Source organism: Rhea americana, unplaced genomic scaffold, assembly GCF_003343005.1.
Source record: "Rhea americana isolate MKP2758 unplaced genomic scaffold, rheAme1 scaffold_125, whole genome shotgun sequence".
In the NCBI taxonomy this organism is placed as follows: Eukaryota; Metazoa; Chordata; class Aves; order Rheiformes; family Rheidae; genus Rhea; species Rhea americana.
Genome location: NW_028185317.1, coordinates 533,886 through 546,947, shown reverse-complemented (window position 1 = coordinate 546,947; position 13,062 = coordinate 533,886). Strand labels below are relative to the sequence as shown.

At 49.8% G+C, this 13,062-nt stretch overlaps 1 protein-coding gene across 9 annotated transcripts in view; it reads right to left on the bottom strand.

Moving 5' to 3' along the window:
- Window positions 1–300: 300 nt before the first annotated feature.
- STARD8 (StAR related lipid transfer domain containing 8) overlaps window positions 301–13,062 on the bottom strand; it is a 105,717-nt gene continuing 92,955 nt past the window's right edge. For all 9 annotated transcript variants that reach the window (XM_085325930.1, XM_085325932.1, XM_085325937.1 and 6 more), the window contains 10 exons: window positions 9,571–10,943; window positions 8,014–8,187; window positions 7,346–7,505; window positions 6,159–6,357; window positions 5,645–5,855; window positions 5,255–5,369; window positions 4,470–4,685; window positions 3,755–3,972; window positions 3,224–3,400; window positions 301–2,531 (listed from right to left, as the gene is read on the bottom strand). In XM_085325930.1, the coding sequence (XP_085182056.1) occupies window positions 2,414–2,531; window positions 3,224–3,400; window positions 3,755–3,972; window positions 4,470–4,685; window positions 5,255–5,369; window positions 5,645–5,855; window positions 6,159–6,357; window positions 7,346–7,505; window positions 8,014–8,187; window positions 9,571–10,943 (2,961 nt within the window). In that variant the 3' untranslated portion in view covers window positions 301–2,413. The remainder of the gene's footprint in view (window positions 2,532–3,223; window positions 3,401–3,754; window positions 3,973–4,469; window positions 4,686–5,254; window positions 5,370–5,644; window positions 5,856–6,158; window positions 6,358–7,345; window positions 7,506–8,013; window positions 8,188–9,570; window positions 10,944–13,062) is intronic.

Here is a 13,062-nt window from a genome sequence, read left to right as displayed (position 1 = left end):
GTATTCCTACTGCTGGGCAGCACCAGGCAAGTGTCCCACCCMCTTTCCAAGTCTGCTGCTGCTTGGATCCTTCTGGAAGGCGCATCTCCTGTTTTGCATTATGCTTTATAGTTGCTGTCAAATTGCTTCCTTGGGCTTATTCTGCAACACTAAAGAAAGACATGTGGCCAGATGGCTTTAGCTAACCACCCTACAGCACCACAAAAAAGTACATTTACTCTATTCTGCAATGTTTCTGGGTTGGAAGGAATCAGACAGCAGCAGTCACTAACCATGAAGGTTGCCTCATCAGCCAGCAGATATCGTTAGTACTTTATTAATTACATGGATGGGAAGAGCAGCCCCATTCCAAGTCAATCTGTTGCAATTGCATATGATACAAAACAAGAAAGAAGACCCTTAAATACAAAATACAAGTTTTTTTAAGTGAACATCATCTGGCGCTGAGTTCTGCAGCCTGAGTTATATATTAATATTCCAACTGTACAAGTATTTATAGATAGAAAAAAAAAAGAATTATTTAAAAAATATTAGGAGAAAAAATCACTCCCCTACAAATTAGTTATATTTTTATATATATATAAAATATATATATATATAAAAAACAAGAGAGGCTGTTGTTTTTTTTAACCGTAAAAAGAGAGATGATTTGTTACAGCAAAACTGCCATTGTGAATTGCTCCTGCGCATGGGTCATGTTGCYTTCCACTTGGAACAATGTCTAGTAAGTTGGGTCCCTGCCTAGAAGGAGAAACCAGGTCAGTTCCYGGATGCTATTAGTTAAGTCAGACTGGTTCTTAGCTTGGAGGAAAAGAAGGGATGGGAAGGGAGGGAACTGAACTCTCTGCAGAGAGCTGTGGGGCCATGGGATAAAGTTGGGGAGACAGGTTTGCAGCAGGAGGGGTAGGAGCTCTGCTCTCTAGCATTGCCCAAAGAGGGRAGAATCTAGGGCAAATTTCACATCCATGACAGATCATCTCACTGCAGTGAGCATGAACTGGATTAAACTTGTCACCACCCTCTGGCAGGTACTCAGCCCAGCTTCGGTTATCATGCTTTGCTGGCTTAATCAAAGTTAGATGGGACAAGAACAAATCTTCTGTGTGYTCACTGTCTTGGCCAAGCTTGAGTCCTCCTGCAACACAGCAGGGCACTTCCCTGTGGTGCAACTCACACCCACAACTGAGCTGCTGCAGCAATTGGTCTCAGTACTCTCCCCTGCAATGTGCTCCTTCTYGTTGCTTTAGGTAGGTCACTACCCTCTTTGTCAGCTTACAGGCAGCTTTAAGAGCAATTGTTCTAGATTTCTAGCCTAGTCCTGGCCACCTCTTCAAAAGACTGATAGGCTGGTTTCAAGGAATGGGACTTGGCCCCCATGTAGCCATGGCTTAGAACATCATCCATTCAGCCCACCACTAAAACCTAGGACACAAGGGAGGCCTTTCGTTGAATAAGAACAAGGCACTGGATCGGAGAGCTGCTGCTTCTCCTATGAAATTCAGCACCAAACAGCAGTAGGTTCCTTCTGCCACTCAACAATGGCTGTCACTAAATGGATATATAGATATTTACATATAGCCCCTCTCCTCCAATAACAGCATCCTATAGCAAGTAAGTTCTCAGTCTAAGTGATTTCCTGCACGTCCCACCACCAGGGTGACACTCCCAGCATGCACACAATGCACATGCACACACACTGCACCCCCTCTCTGCCCACCCTTCACTTCCTGACACAGTGCTGCAACATAGAGACATGGCACTGTGCTTCCYTCACTCACTTCACCTCCGCTTCATCCTGGTTCACTTCAAGCACCTTCATCTTTGCAGCTGCTTCCAAGCTGGGTGAGCTCCTGGTAATAGCWGGAGGAGTGAGGAATGCAGCTAAACTTGATCTAGCTGCTTCACAGCTCAGCCTGCAGACTGCTGWCCCTGTGGGGTTTCACTCCCAAACCCCCTCTCTTTCCCACTGGCAAGCAAACTGCTGCTTGCAAGGTCCCTCCTGCGGAGACCAAGCTGTGTACAGCTTTGCCTCTGCAGAGAACCTGCTCTTCAGAGGGCTTGAGGAAGAGACAGCTTAAGCAGCAACAGGTATTATGGGAATGATGACTGGGGATGGCTTCTCCTGCCCCCTTGAAGGGGACTAATCCAAGGGATCACAGTATAGAGCCCTGGAGTGGGAGAGGAAAGGGACTCTGCATAGCTAGAGACACCCAGTGGCTCCTTCAGAAGCGGGGGGGCAGGCCTAGGTAAAAAGGAAGCTTATAAATATGTGCCAGAGAGCACACCATCCTCTGTCTCCCCCTCCACAACTGGATACCAACAGGTCGCCAACTCCTCGCTTCCCTCTGAATGGTCCAGCCTAACTCAACTGGAAAGTCCATGATCAAACAGGACAGTCCATCTTCCAGGCTCCTCAGATCTTTGTCTCGGGGCCATTCGGACTCAGCGCTGGGAAAGAATCTCGGATCCTTGCCAGCTCCATGGCACAAAGATGTCCAAAGACCTTGTTGTACCACTCTGGAGACCTTCCCCTGGACAACAGAAAAACACAAGAGGAGGGATGAGCAGGCAGAAGAAATTACTGGCAAGTACCAAAGATCAGCACATCATTTCTRGCTCTGGGACAGTCAGCTTCTTAATGGGCTGGACTACAAAATGATGAACATCAGATGTATGATAGGAAAGGGACCACGCTTTCCTCACTCCTAACAACCAGGCTTACTCAGTGATGAACGGATCATCCCTTGCATCAGCCTGCCCCTTACACTGTTAAACTGCAGCACAGTTCGACACAGAAAAGAAAGAGCTAATGTCATGTTTCAGATCTGTGGAGGACCTCAGGTTTTCTAGAGAAACATTAAAGGACTTACTGCCACACACAGAGCATTCTGCCTGACCTAGAGAACTGCCAGCAGTACAACATGGGCTAAAACTGAGCTGGTGGATCCCTTCCAAGTAACCAGCTGGCAGCCCTAAAAAATGGCCTCAGAGCAGCAACTTTTTCAATATGGACAACCAGGTTGAAATGCCAGAGGGCAGAGCAGGCAGGGTGTCTCCACAAGCTGTAATACCTGCCTGTCCTGCCAGGGTAAGCACACAGAGGAACAAGCATCTTCTGCATTTCCCCCATCACTACTTGGTACACCAGCAAACTCACAGGTTGCTGATGCTGAATCAACAGCTGTGTGGAGGAACTTCAGATGAGCAAAGGGTTTCCCATTACCTGAGATCAGCTCTGCAAATGTGTGTCACTTTGGAGCGTCCCATACCGCTTGGCTCAATGAGATACTGAGATGTCAACACAATGGCTTTGACGCCTCCCTCCACTTGCAGCTTATCATGTTCCACCGACATGGAGATGAGCAGGCAAGCTCCTCGGGGCAGGTCCGTGCACCAGCGTCTGCACAACAGAAAAAGCTAGCCTCAGCTCCCAGTCCCAATGGAGAGAGACCAAACATGCACACTCTTAGACAAGTCATGCTGGTGCCTCGAAGTCTGTACAACATGGAGTACACTGGGAACGTGGAGGTGGAGAGACCAAGAGCCTGTACAAAGCACTGAAATGAGACCAAGTGGCTACAGAAACCCTTTACACAGAAGTATTGCCCACTGATGTAGAGTAAGACATCTTCTCTGTCCTCATACTTGTTACCAGGGCTGCTGGCCACGCAGTGTCTTTCTCCACCAGTAACAACCATAACATAGGGATAAATGAGACTACGGTCCTCCAGATCTGATCTTACTCTGCCCTCACCTGAGCACGACACAGTCCCTGCGTGGGTGGGGTGCCATGCTGTCTGTGATGTAGTGATAAACTTCCATGTTCTTATCCAGGGCTTCCACCACTTTGCTCTGCAGTAGGTCCTCATCCCAGAGGTGACGTTCCCGAAGCACCCGGTGCAGCACTGCGGAGGGAGGGGCCTCAGCATCCGTGGAGACCTTCCATAAACGCAGAGGGTGCCCATCCCCAACCTGCCGGGGCAACAGGGTAGGGTCAGTCAGGCTGCCCAGCTAGGAACCCCATAACACTAAGCCTTTAGTGACTTTACTGATGGTTCCCACTGCCATGGAGCAGCACCATGATATCTGCAGGTTAGTGAACAGCACTTTCTAGGCAGGCTAGGGATGGGATGGGAGAACTATCTGTGCAGGGGGGCTTGGAGAGCTGCTCTGGCTCACTAGAGAAAGAGCTGAGTGCAGGACACCAGCTCACCTTGTAATGACAACACAGGGGTGTTYCTCTGCTGAGACTGCTGGGCACAGAGCACCCTCCAATCCTCATTGCTATCAAGTTTTCAGTTCCCCTCTCCATTTCRGGAACAGGTTGCTGACTTTCACATCTCATTCAAAGGAACAAATACCAGGATGCTTAGCAGATAAGCAAGTGCCTGCAACATCTATGGCTCACTGTGGTCACAATATATATCTTCTCACGTGACCTCAAACACTCTCTCCACAGTGGCATTTACCTTTTTGCAAGAGAGCTCTGTGTTCAGGGGTCCTGGAGTGCTCAGCCAGCCCTTGAATTTCTCTGATGACTCTTTGAGCAGATTCTGGACACACTGCTCAAAATAGGAGTGTAGATCCTTGCCATCCCCTTGACGCATGACTTCAGTCAGGGGATGTGGGTAAGCATCTGCTGCCATATAGGAGCTGCTCAGCTGGAGCAAGATGTCATGGGAAACCTACAAAACAAACAAATATAGGACTTCAAAAACCCAGGCAGATCTGCTACCTAATCCAGAGCTGCAGATCTGAACTCCAAAGCCACAGGCAGTAAAAAGCAGTGGTTCTGCTGTGAGGGTGTAAGTCTACCTTTAAGTGAGCAAGTTTTAAACAGAAATACACCTAAGAACACATCAGTGCTTCTCTGCCCAGTTATGCATTTTCCTGATGCTGGGCATCATTGGGTATCTTCACTAAGATGAACTTTATCACCAGTCCTGCATAGCTACAATACTACAACTCCTCATCTGGCCAAGGAGGGCAGTGAGGAATGGACACAGCCTTTCCAAACATATGTCCTGTAGTTTGTGACCTGCATCACCACAAAACACTGTGAAGCTGGGTTTCACCAACCCCTCATTGCTCCTGGGGATGACTGACCTGTGGTAGATGCCTGCCTGACGATGGGGTGCCCTTAGGTCACTCCACACTRACCCCACAAGACCAGCAATCTCACAGAGAGAGCACATCTCCTGCTGGCAGCACGTGCAGGGAGCAATGTGAGGCTGGAAGAGGTGCAGCCACCCACCTGGAAGAGCTTCTTGCAATCTGTGATCATGTGGGAGAGCCCCTGTGTAGCAGCCATGTTCTCATTCAGGTCTTTCTGGTCAGGCTTCCCCACAGTGCCTCTCTTGTGTATCACCCTGCGAAAGACAGAGTACATTGCTAGGAGCAAGCAACAGGGTGTTAAATTCTGACACGCTCACGCCCTGCACCTTCCCTCACTCCCCGGCCTCTTGCTTTGCTAAACAGAGGAAGAGGGTTATGTTGAGAACTTGCATATTCCCCCCATGACTTAACTCCTGGTATGGATGGCCTGCTGTTCCCAGGAGAGGGAAGAGGCAATGGAGAGAGCTTCAACAGCAGGAGAGGGGGAACGTAGGAAGGCCATGAAGGCCAGAGTTAGTCTAACCATTACCTTGGCGAGGTGCTTTCTTTCTTGGATACGTTGAGGTGGAAGATGGATGGGGCCAGACACACTGCAAGGTTTCCAGCAGTCATCTGGTTCTCCTCTGCAGAAGCAATATCACTGAGGAAGTACAGTAGTGTCTGCAGCACCTCCCGGTTCTCATCAGGCATGAGGATAATGGCAGCCTGCACAGCCTGCAGCCGCTGCTCCTTGGACACAACTGATGGCACAGAGGAAAAACATGTGGTCAATCAGCTCTCTCCCAGTGGGGAATCATCTGGTGTTAACTAATAAATTAGCCTGTGCCCTATATCCTCTGTCTGAATGTAGCAGGGAGCCAAGAACGGAGATTTCTCTTCCCTGGGAGATCCCAGCCTCCCCAAGCCTGGTGGCCCCGTGGCTGACCTGCCCTACATCAGCATCTGCTGCCTTAAAACAGCTTTCTTGACACTGAGCCCTCTTGTGAGCACCAAGAGACCTGTGTCACTCTGCCTCGGGAGGATGTTCTATGGGAAGCACTTACACTGGTAGATTTGCAAGAAGGTGTCTGTGAGCTTGCTGGTGAAGATGGGCTCTGGCAGGTCACGGAAATACTGTTTCAGCAGGTCAGCCACATCATAGGCAGACTGCCCATCATAGTTGACGTTGTCAGGACTGGTTTCATTCATGTGCCTGAGTGCCTGAATTCGGGACTTCACCCCCGACTTCCGGAAAATGCCAACCTGCCCAAGGAAGAATAGGTCATCGTTCAAAAGCAAAGTGGACACTGGACCACTGGCAGAAGGCCACAATACTCAGATGTCTGGGCTGACTCTCCTAGGATATATGAAGAAGCCACTTCCACAGAAAGCCTCAGTTCTCAGCAACCCCGGAAGGAGAGCCTGGCCGAGAAAATACTGGTAGGATGTGGAGCTCCCTGTGAAAATCTCGCCCTCCCCTTTCACCACAAATGAGCACTGTTGCACCTTCCTCAAACACTTCATAAAACCATCACCAYCTTTCCAGCTTTGCTAGTACCTCCAAATCAGCTGGATGCCCTCKCTGCTCTGGGACACAACAGGAGCAGAAAGAGTCAAAGTCCAGCATGGAAGGAGGAAAGGGGCTCCCTATCCAAGGGGCTGCATGGGCAGGAAGCTATGCTGGAGGTGATGACAGGGACAACGGACAGAGGCAAAGAAGACTCCCCAGTTCGAGCACTGCAGGGTCTCCAGTGGCAAATAACCTCCCCCCACACACACACCGCCCTGTGACAGGTAGGAGCTGCACAGCATGAAGAATTTGCAGCCCAAACATTAAACCCGCATAAAAGAGGCGAGTGGGGGGATTTCCTTCCCCCCAGCATCCACAGGAAGCCAGCATTACCATCACCAGGGCAGCAGTACCTGCCATGGCCTGGCAGCACCAAGGGTGCATTACACTGTTCTGGGGACAAATCAGTTCCCCTCCTCTTCCTCTCAGCCTTGGTGCTGAGCCAGTGCAGTCCAGGCTAAATACAACACAGCAGAAAACAGTCACTTTAGTCGTATGGCTTACAGCACAYGGCTGAACAGATACACATACACAAGGTGAACAAAAAGCACTTTTTAAAGSTAGCTTGGTTCCAAAAATCACAGTGCTATCTCCTAGCAGCTTCCTGAGAGCATCCCAATGCCAGGGAGAAGGGTCAGCCAAGGCTATGTGCACCCCTGTATTGCAGACGTGGCCCCTCACCTGGTCCAGGCACTGGCTGCGGATGTAGCGCATCGCTTGCTGGATGCTCTGGGGCAGAGGCTGCCCTGTCCTCTGCACATTGATGATTGGCGGCACCCCAAAGACCATTTTGTCCCTGTAGTCGGGGACTTTACTCCGCTTCATAAACTTGGGCACCGTCCTGTGAGAGTGGGACAGACAGACCATCAGTATAATGAACGACTCCCTCTGCATCACTGCACAGAAGCGAGAAGGACATCAAGCAAAACGTGCATGCACAAACTCAGAGACACCTCTGCCTTGTTTTGAATACGAGAAAAGCAACATTTCAGCACCAAGTGCTACATCTTCTTTTAAGCCATACTTAGCTACAACAGGAAACCACTGCCCTGCTCTCTTACATTGTTGCACCATTTTTAATGCTCTCCAGATACCCGCATCCAATCCTCCTGGATGCAGCCAATGCTGCAAGCACAGGCTGCAGCCCACAGCTGGCACTTGTGAGGACACTCATAGCCATGCARTGCAAGGAGCCTCTGTTCAGCTATTTCCTCTCCCTCTCCATCATCTCCATACATGCAGCTTGCTTCTGTGCTGGATACAGCTTCATGCACATTGCAGGCAGAGTCAGAGCCTGATGCTTGCCCCTCACACACATCGTCTAGGCTTCGCCCTCCCCATTAGCTCACCACGTCCAGGCTTGCTTGTGGGGCACAGAGTACTTCTCCATGATGGCAGTGAGGCGAAGCAGGGAGCATTTCTGTAGTAGGTTGAGCTGAGCCGACGACTGGCGGTTGATCTCCAGCGAGGCAGAGTTCAGGCTGGGCCTGTGGGAGTTCTGGAAGCTGTGCCAGCGGAGCTTCCTGTGGGGCGACACGGCATGCTGGTGGCAGAGTTGTGGCCCAGGAAGAGCTTTTCCCTCCTCCTTGGCCACTGTCTATCCCAGAGCAGGCCCAGGGCCTTAGGGGAAGGTGTGGGTACTCCAGCTGCCAGGTTAAACCGAGCCTGAAGGGAGCAACTCCAGCACAAACCYGAGTGCTATGTGTACTCTCTTCTAATCCTGGTACTACCTACTCCTACTACACTTCCAGGAGTGTTGGAAGGTGCAAGTGAGGAGCACAGAGAKACACAAGTTGACTGACATTTTCTTTTGCCTTAAAAGACAGCTCCCTCCACACTGGTGCCCTTGAAGTAGCCACCATCCCCTCTATTTGCCCCCCTGGGCTGCACAGACTCACCACACGCTACACCAAAAGSCAAAGATTAGCCCAGCACATCCCAGAGCTGGGGAGAATTTATATGCTCAGAGAGACAAGAGCCTGCAGGACCAGCACACAGACCAATGCCAAAGCCAAAGGGACATGCCCAACTCACAACCTACTTTCTGAAGAACAAATGACACCTCAGTGAGGCAGTGCTCTCTCAGAAGCCTGCTACAAATCCTCCCCAAATCCAAGCTGCTTTGAGGGGCTTCCTGCCCAGCTGCTCCTGTATGTCCCCAAACCCAGAAAGGCACAACGACATTCCCACCTAACGAACAACCACCCACCACATCCCTCCACACCCCGTCGGCAGGCACATTACCCTCCACTGTGTGCCTAGCAGGGGCTACAAAATTCATAAAATTCATCAATGGCTGGAGTTTTTAAAGGAAGTAAAAGGGAGAACGAGCATAGTGAAAGCACCTTCTTCATTTCAGACCTGTTCTTAATAAATGATCCARGTGAAAAAGCATTTATTTATGGGTACATATGGGCCGGCAGATTCCGCGTTGCAGGTAACGGAGCCAGCAGCAGGGAGAACGAGTGTCCCCCTGTGAGTGCCAGCACTGGCTGCTTCTGGCCACCAGAGCGCACCAACAACCCGTGCTGAGCTCTCCTTGCTGCCCGGAAGGCACCCTGGGGGCTTTCTTCTAATCAGCAGCTTCATTAGCTCCAGATCTTTTCAGTCACAGGGGAGAGGGTGACATAAGCAGGCTGCCGAGCCAGTGTTTGCACCAAGGAAAGGCTACAGTGCTGTTGCCCCTAAATCAAGGACCCTGAATCCTAAGGGCAGCAAATCCATAGGAAAGACTTGCAATGCCCGAGACCAGCTGCATGCTCCATCAGCTYCTGGAGTGACCTCTACAAAACACTGCCTTTAAAGGAAGGAGCTCTTCCCACCCACCAGCTCCTCCTGAGACACTTTCACCAGGCACAGAGATGCTGCAGGARTGACGCAACCCAGAGCCCCGCAGCCCCGCTTACCTACACGGCCTGGTGAGCGACGCTCCCACGCCGGAGTCCCGGCGTTCCCGCATCTCGATCTCCTCAGCCTCATTCAAAGAGTTGCCTGTGCTGTCAAAATCACTGGCAGATGTGCCAACATCAGACATGGACTGCTCTTCAAAGTGCAGGTTTGAAGTGAAAGTAGGTTCCCCTCCTGAGTCTGTCTCTTCCTCCTCCTCATCCTCCTCACCCCCTTCCTCCCCAACCAGGTCTGGAGAAACAGCTTTATACCAAAGCTCCACTTTTTGCTGCAGGCCCCACATATGTTGCAATATGTCATCAAGGTTCTCGTAGGTCACTTCTCCATCAACCTTGGAAAAATCCTCGCTGCTGTCAAACTCTGGCACGTTGTCATACACGCTCACCCGGCTGCCCAAGGAGCTGCATGAACCTCTCCGCTGCCGGTACTCAAAGCCCCGCGGGGAGGATGAGTCCTCCATGCTGCTGCTGCTGCCACCCCCTCCACCTCCCACCAGCCCAATGGATTTGTTCCCAGATTTCCAGTTGGTCAAGGAGCTGCCACCCAAAGGACACAAGCTCTCAATGGAGAGGGATTTGGGGAAAGTGCCCGGCTTGTGGTCCCTGGGAATGTAGACCAAGCAATCCCCTTTGCACACCTGCCGGTGCGGGTATTCTCCAACAGCCCAGTTGTTGCTGTTTTTCATGGCTGTTTCAAAGTCCTCTAGGTAAACACCACTACGTTTTGGGTCGGAGCTCTCCTTGCTCCCTCGTGAGCCTAACAAGCGGTTAGTCCTATATGATACTGAAAAGAAGTGTTTTTTGCCATGGAAAGAAGCAGATATTCCTCTTTTAGGGCAGTTGGCCTTGGTGGTTGTAAGGTCTCCATTACACTTCACAGAGTCCCATCCTGGTTTGGTCGTGACACTGTTCTCTGGGGCATCCTTCTCTTCCGAGCTGGCTTTCTCTTTGTCCTTCCTTCGGAGGGACTCAATCCTCTTTAAGAAGCTGCGAGACCTTCGCTTCCTAGGTTTCTCCTTATAGCTCTCGCTCTGGTTTGAGGGCTGGTCTGTCCAGGAATGGTCACTTAAACTTTGGCTGGATTTGGCAATGGTGGCAGTGTCCCGTATAGGGGATGGGTCAGGTGGTGTGACCACGATGCCGACTGTGCTGCCTGTGCTGGCATTGCTGTGGAGGGACACAGCCTCCAGGTTGGTGCTCAGGTCTGTGAGGACACTCTCRTGACTGGATGTCTGCCTCATGGTGGAATTCAGGACTTCAGAGCCTTGGGAAAGGATATCAACAGACCCCACTCTGGACCACCTCTTACTTTCCCTCTGAAAAGCCCACCGGTCACTGATGGCACACAGATCTTCCTCCTCTGAGTCTTCATTCTGAGGTGACCAAAAATAGGGAAGAATTAGACCAATGGAKGCAGTCAACACATCCTCCCTCCCCATTTGTCAGGGAGATATACTCAACCTGAAGGTACAGCCCTCAGCACAGCTTTGGATAGAGAAAGTGAGTTGTGTGCACGACCCTTTAAACAACTCAACAATCCCACTCTGATTGCTTTCCGTAATGGAGAGGTTAAGTAGCCAAGTATACTGCCCACACTTCAAGGGCTACATTATACTAGGGAAGGGAAGATGCTATTTCCATGCTAATTCTAAATGTCTCGTAGGGATGGAGAAGCAGGAGCGCCATGTACTTATAATGGCATGACATGTCTTGCCGTTGTACCAGGACAGATGGCACGCTGACCATATGAGCCAGCAGAAGCATTTGAGGGCCGTGAGCCAGCCCAGTCATCTCTGTGYAGCCAGGCTCCAGGGCTGCCCAGAGCAAAAGGTGGCGTCTAGAGGAACAGACCTAACTAGGAGATGGCGGGCAGACAGTGATGCTTTTGCTTCTAATATATCTATCTGTTCATATCAAAAGTGTTCCTGAATTATGATTCAAGCCTATGGCTTCCAAGACCCAAGAGAGAACTACCAGGTCCAGCCAAGAGGTCCTTCTGGAGAGTGAGACTGACTCACTTTTGCATTCACTACTATGTCCTAGCAGTGGTAAGGAAGGAGTGAACAGAGTTAAGCAGACCAACTAGGTCTTTCCTGAGATCATGCTTTCTGTGGAGAGAGAAGAAACAACAGATATGGGAAAGCTGGGATACTCTCTGCATTCATCTAACAGTGATGCTCCTCCTGACACCTAGCAATGACACATTAAACAYACGCTGTGGTTAACTATTTCTCTTCTGATCCCTTCCTCAGAAACATCCAGCTATGAACTGAAGGAGAATAAGGGATCTGGGCGTTCAATACAGCATGATTTCCCAAACCAAAATAATGGCAGTTGGAACAAGTAGGAATACGCCCACATAATGATTTCCATACGCTTAATACCAAACTGATGTACATTTTACATATATTATTCATTAAAGGAAATATGAAAAGTTTGTTATTAATATGCCAATAGATTTTTTATGTCAAAACAGAGTCCATCAGCTTCCCATTAAAAAGCCTCCATAGAACAGTTTGTTTTTTCAAGAAAGTAGTATGGTCATGAGAAAGTATTCAAAATATCAGGCTACTTGCTTCAGTCAGTCTAAATGTCACAGTCACTTATCTAATGTTTCCCTGGACTTTGGATGGTAAAACATGCTAGAACATGAAAATGATTGGATAGAAAAGGAGTTGATCCAAACTGGAAGGACAGATTGAAAACAGAGGAGGATGAAGATACTAAAATTTCAGAACACAAATGCTCTTTCCCTCTACAGTTTTCAATCTTCCTGAAAACAGTGATGAATAAACATGGAGAAAAAGACAAGTAGAACAGTGACCAAGTAGCTTTACCTGTGGTGAAACACACTGGCTGGTGCTAAAAGCTTCARTGCCTTCCAAAGAAGAAATTAAAAGCAATAAACTGCTGCTAAAATCTATGTCTTTGAGTTTTAAGCTCATTCTGCCCCACATCCACAGGAAAGTGCCACACTTTCAGCTACTGACTGAGATCTGATAACTTGCAGAGCATTCTGCCTGACTCACGACATCAGTTAGATCTGCCCCAGACAACCGTCCTAGCAACTATCTCCTCTATCTGTGACATTTCTATTTTAAACCTCACTACCTTGGAGCTGTCGCAATTGCTGAAGCATAAACAACTTTACATTCAGCCAGCCAGCGCACCATGGTCCCCTTCCCCCCTTCCTTGTTTGTGCGCTGGCGAAGAGGATTCAGACACAGGAACAATATCCCCACACGGCAACCTTCCTCCAATTTTGCTGGACAGGTGGGAGCCCTTGGCTTGGAGGTCGTGGTCCTCCAGCTGCCACGGCACACAGGTGGGACGCAGAGCGCACAAAGCCCACAGTAAACAAGACTGAGACTTGTGCTTTATTGTTCGCGACACATGGGCTGGTTTTATTTCTCCCTGTGGAAGAGCCCTCTTTGGAGTTAGGTTTCCTCATTAATCCATCCTGCCAGAGATCTGCTTAAGGAAATCCCCTTG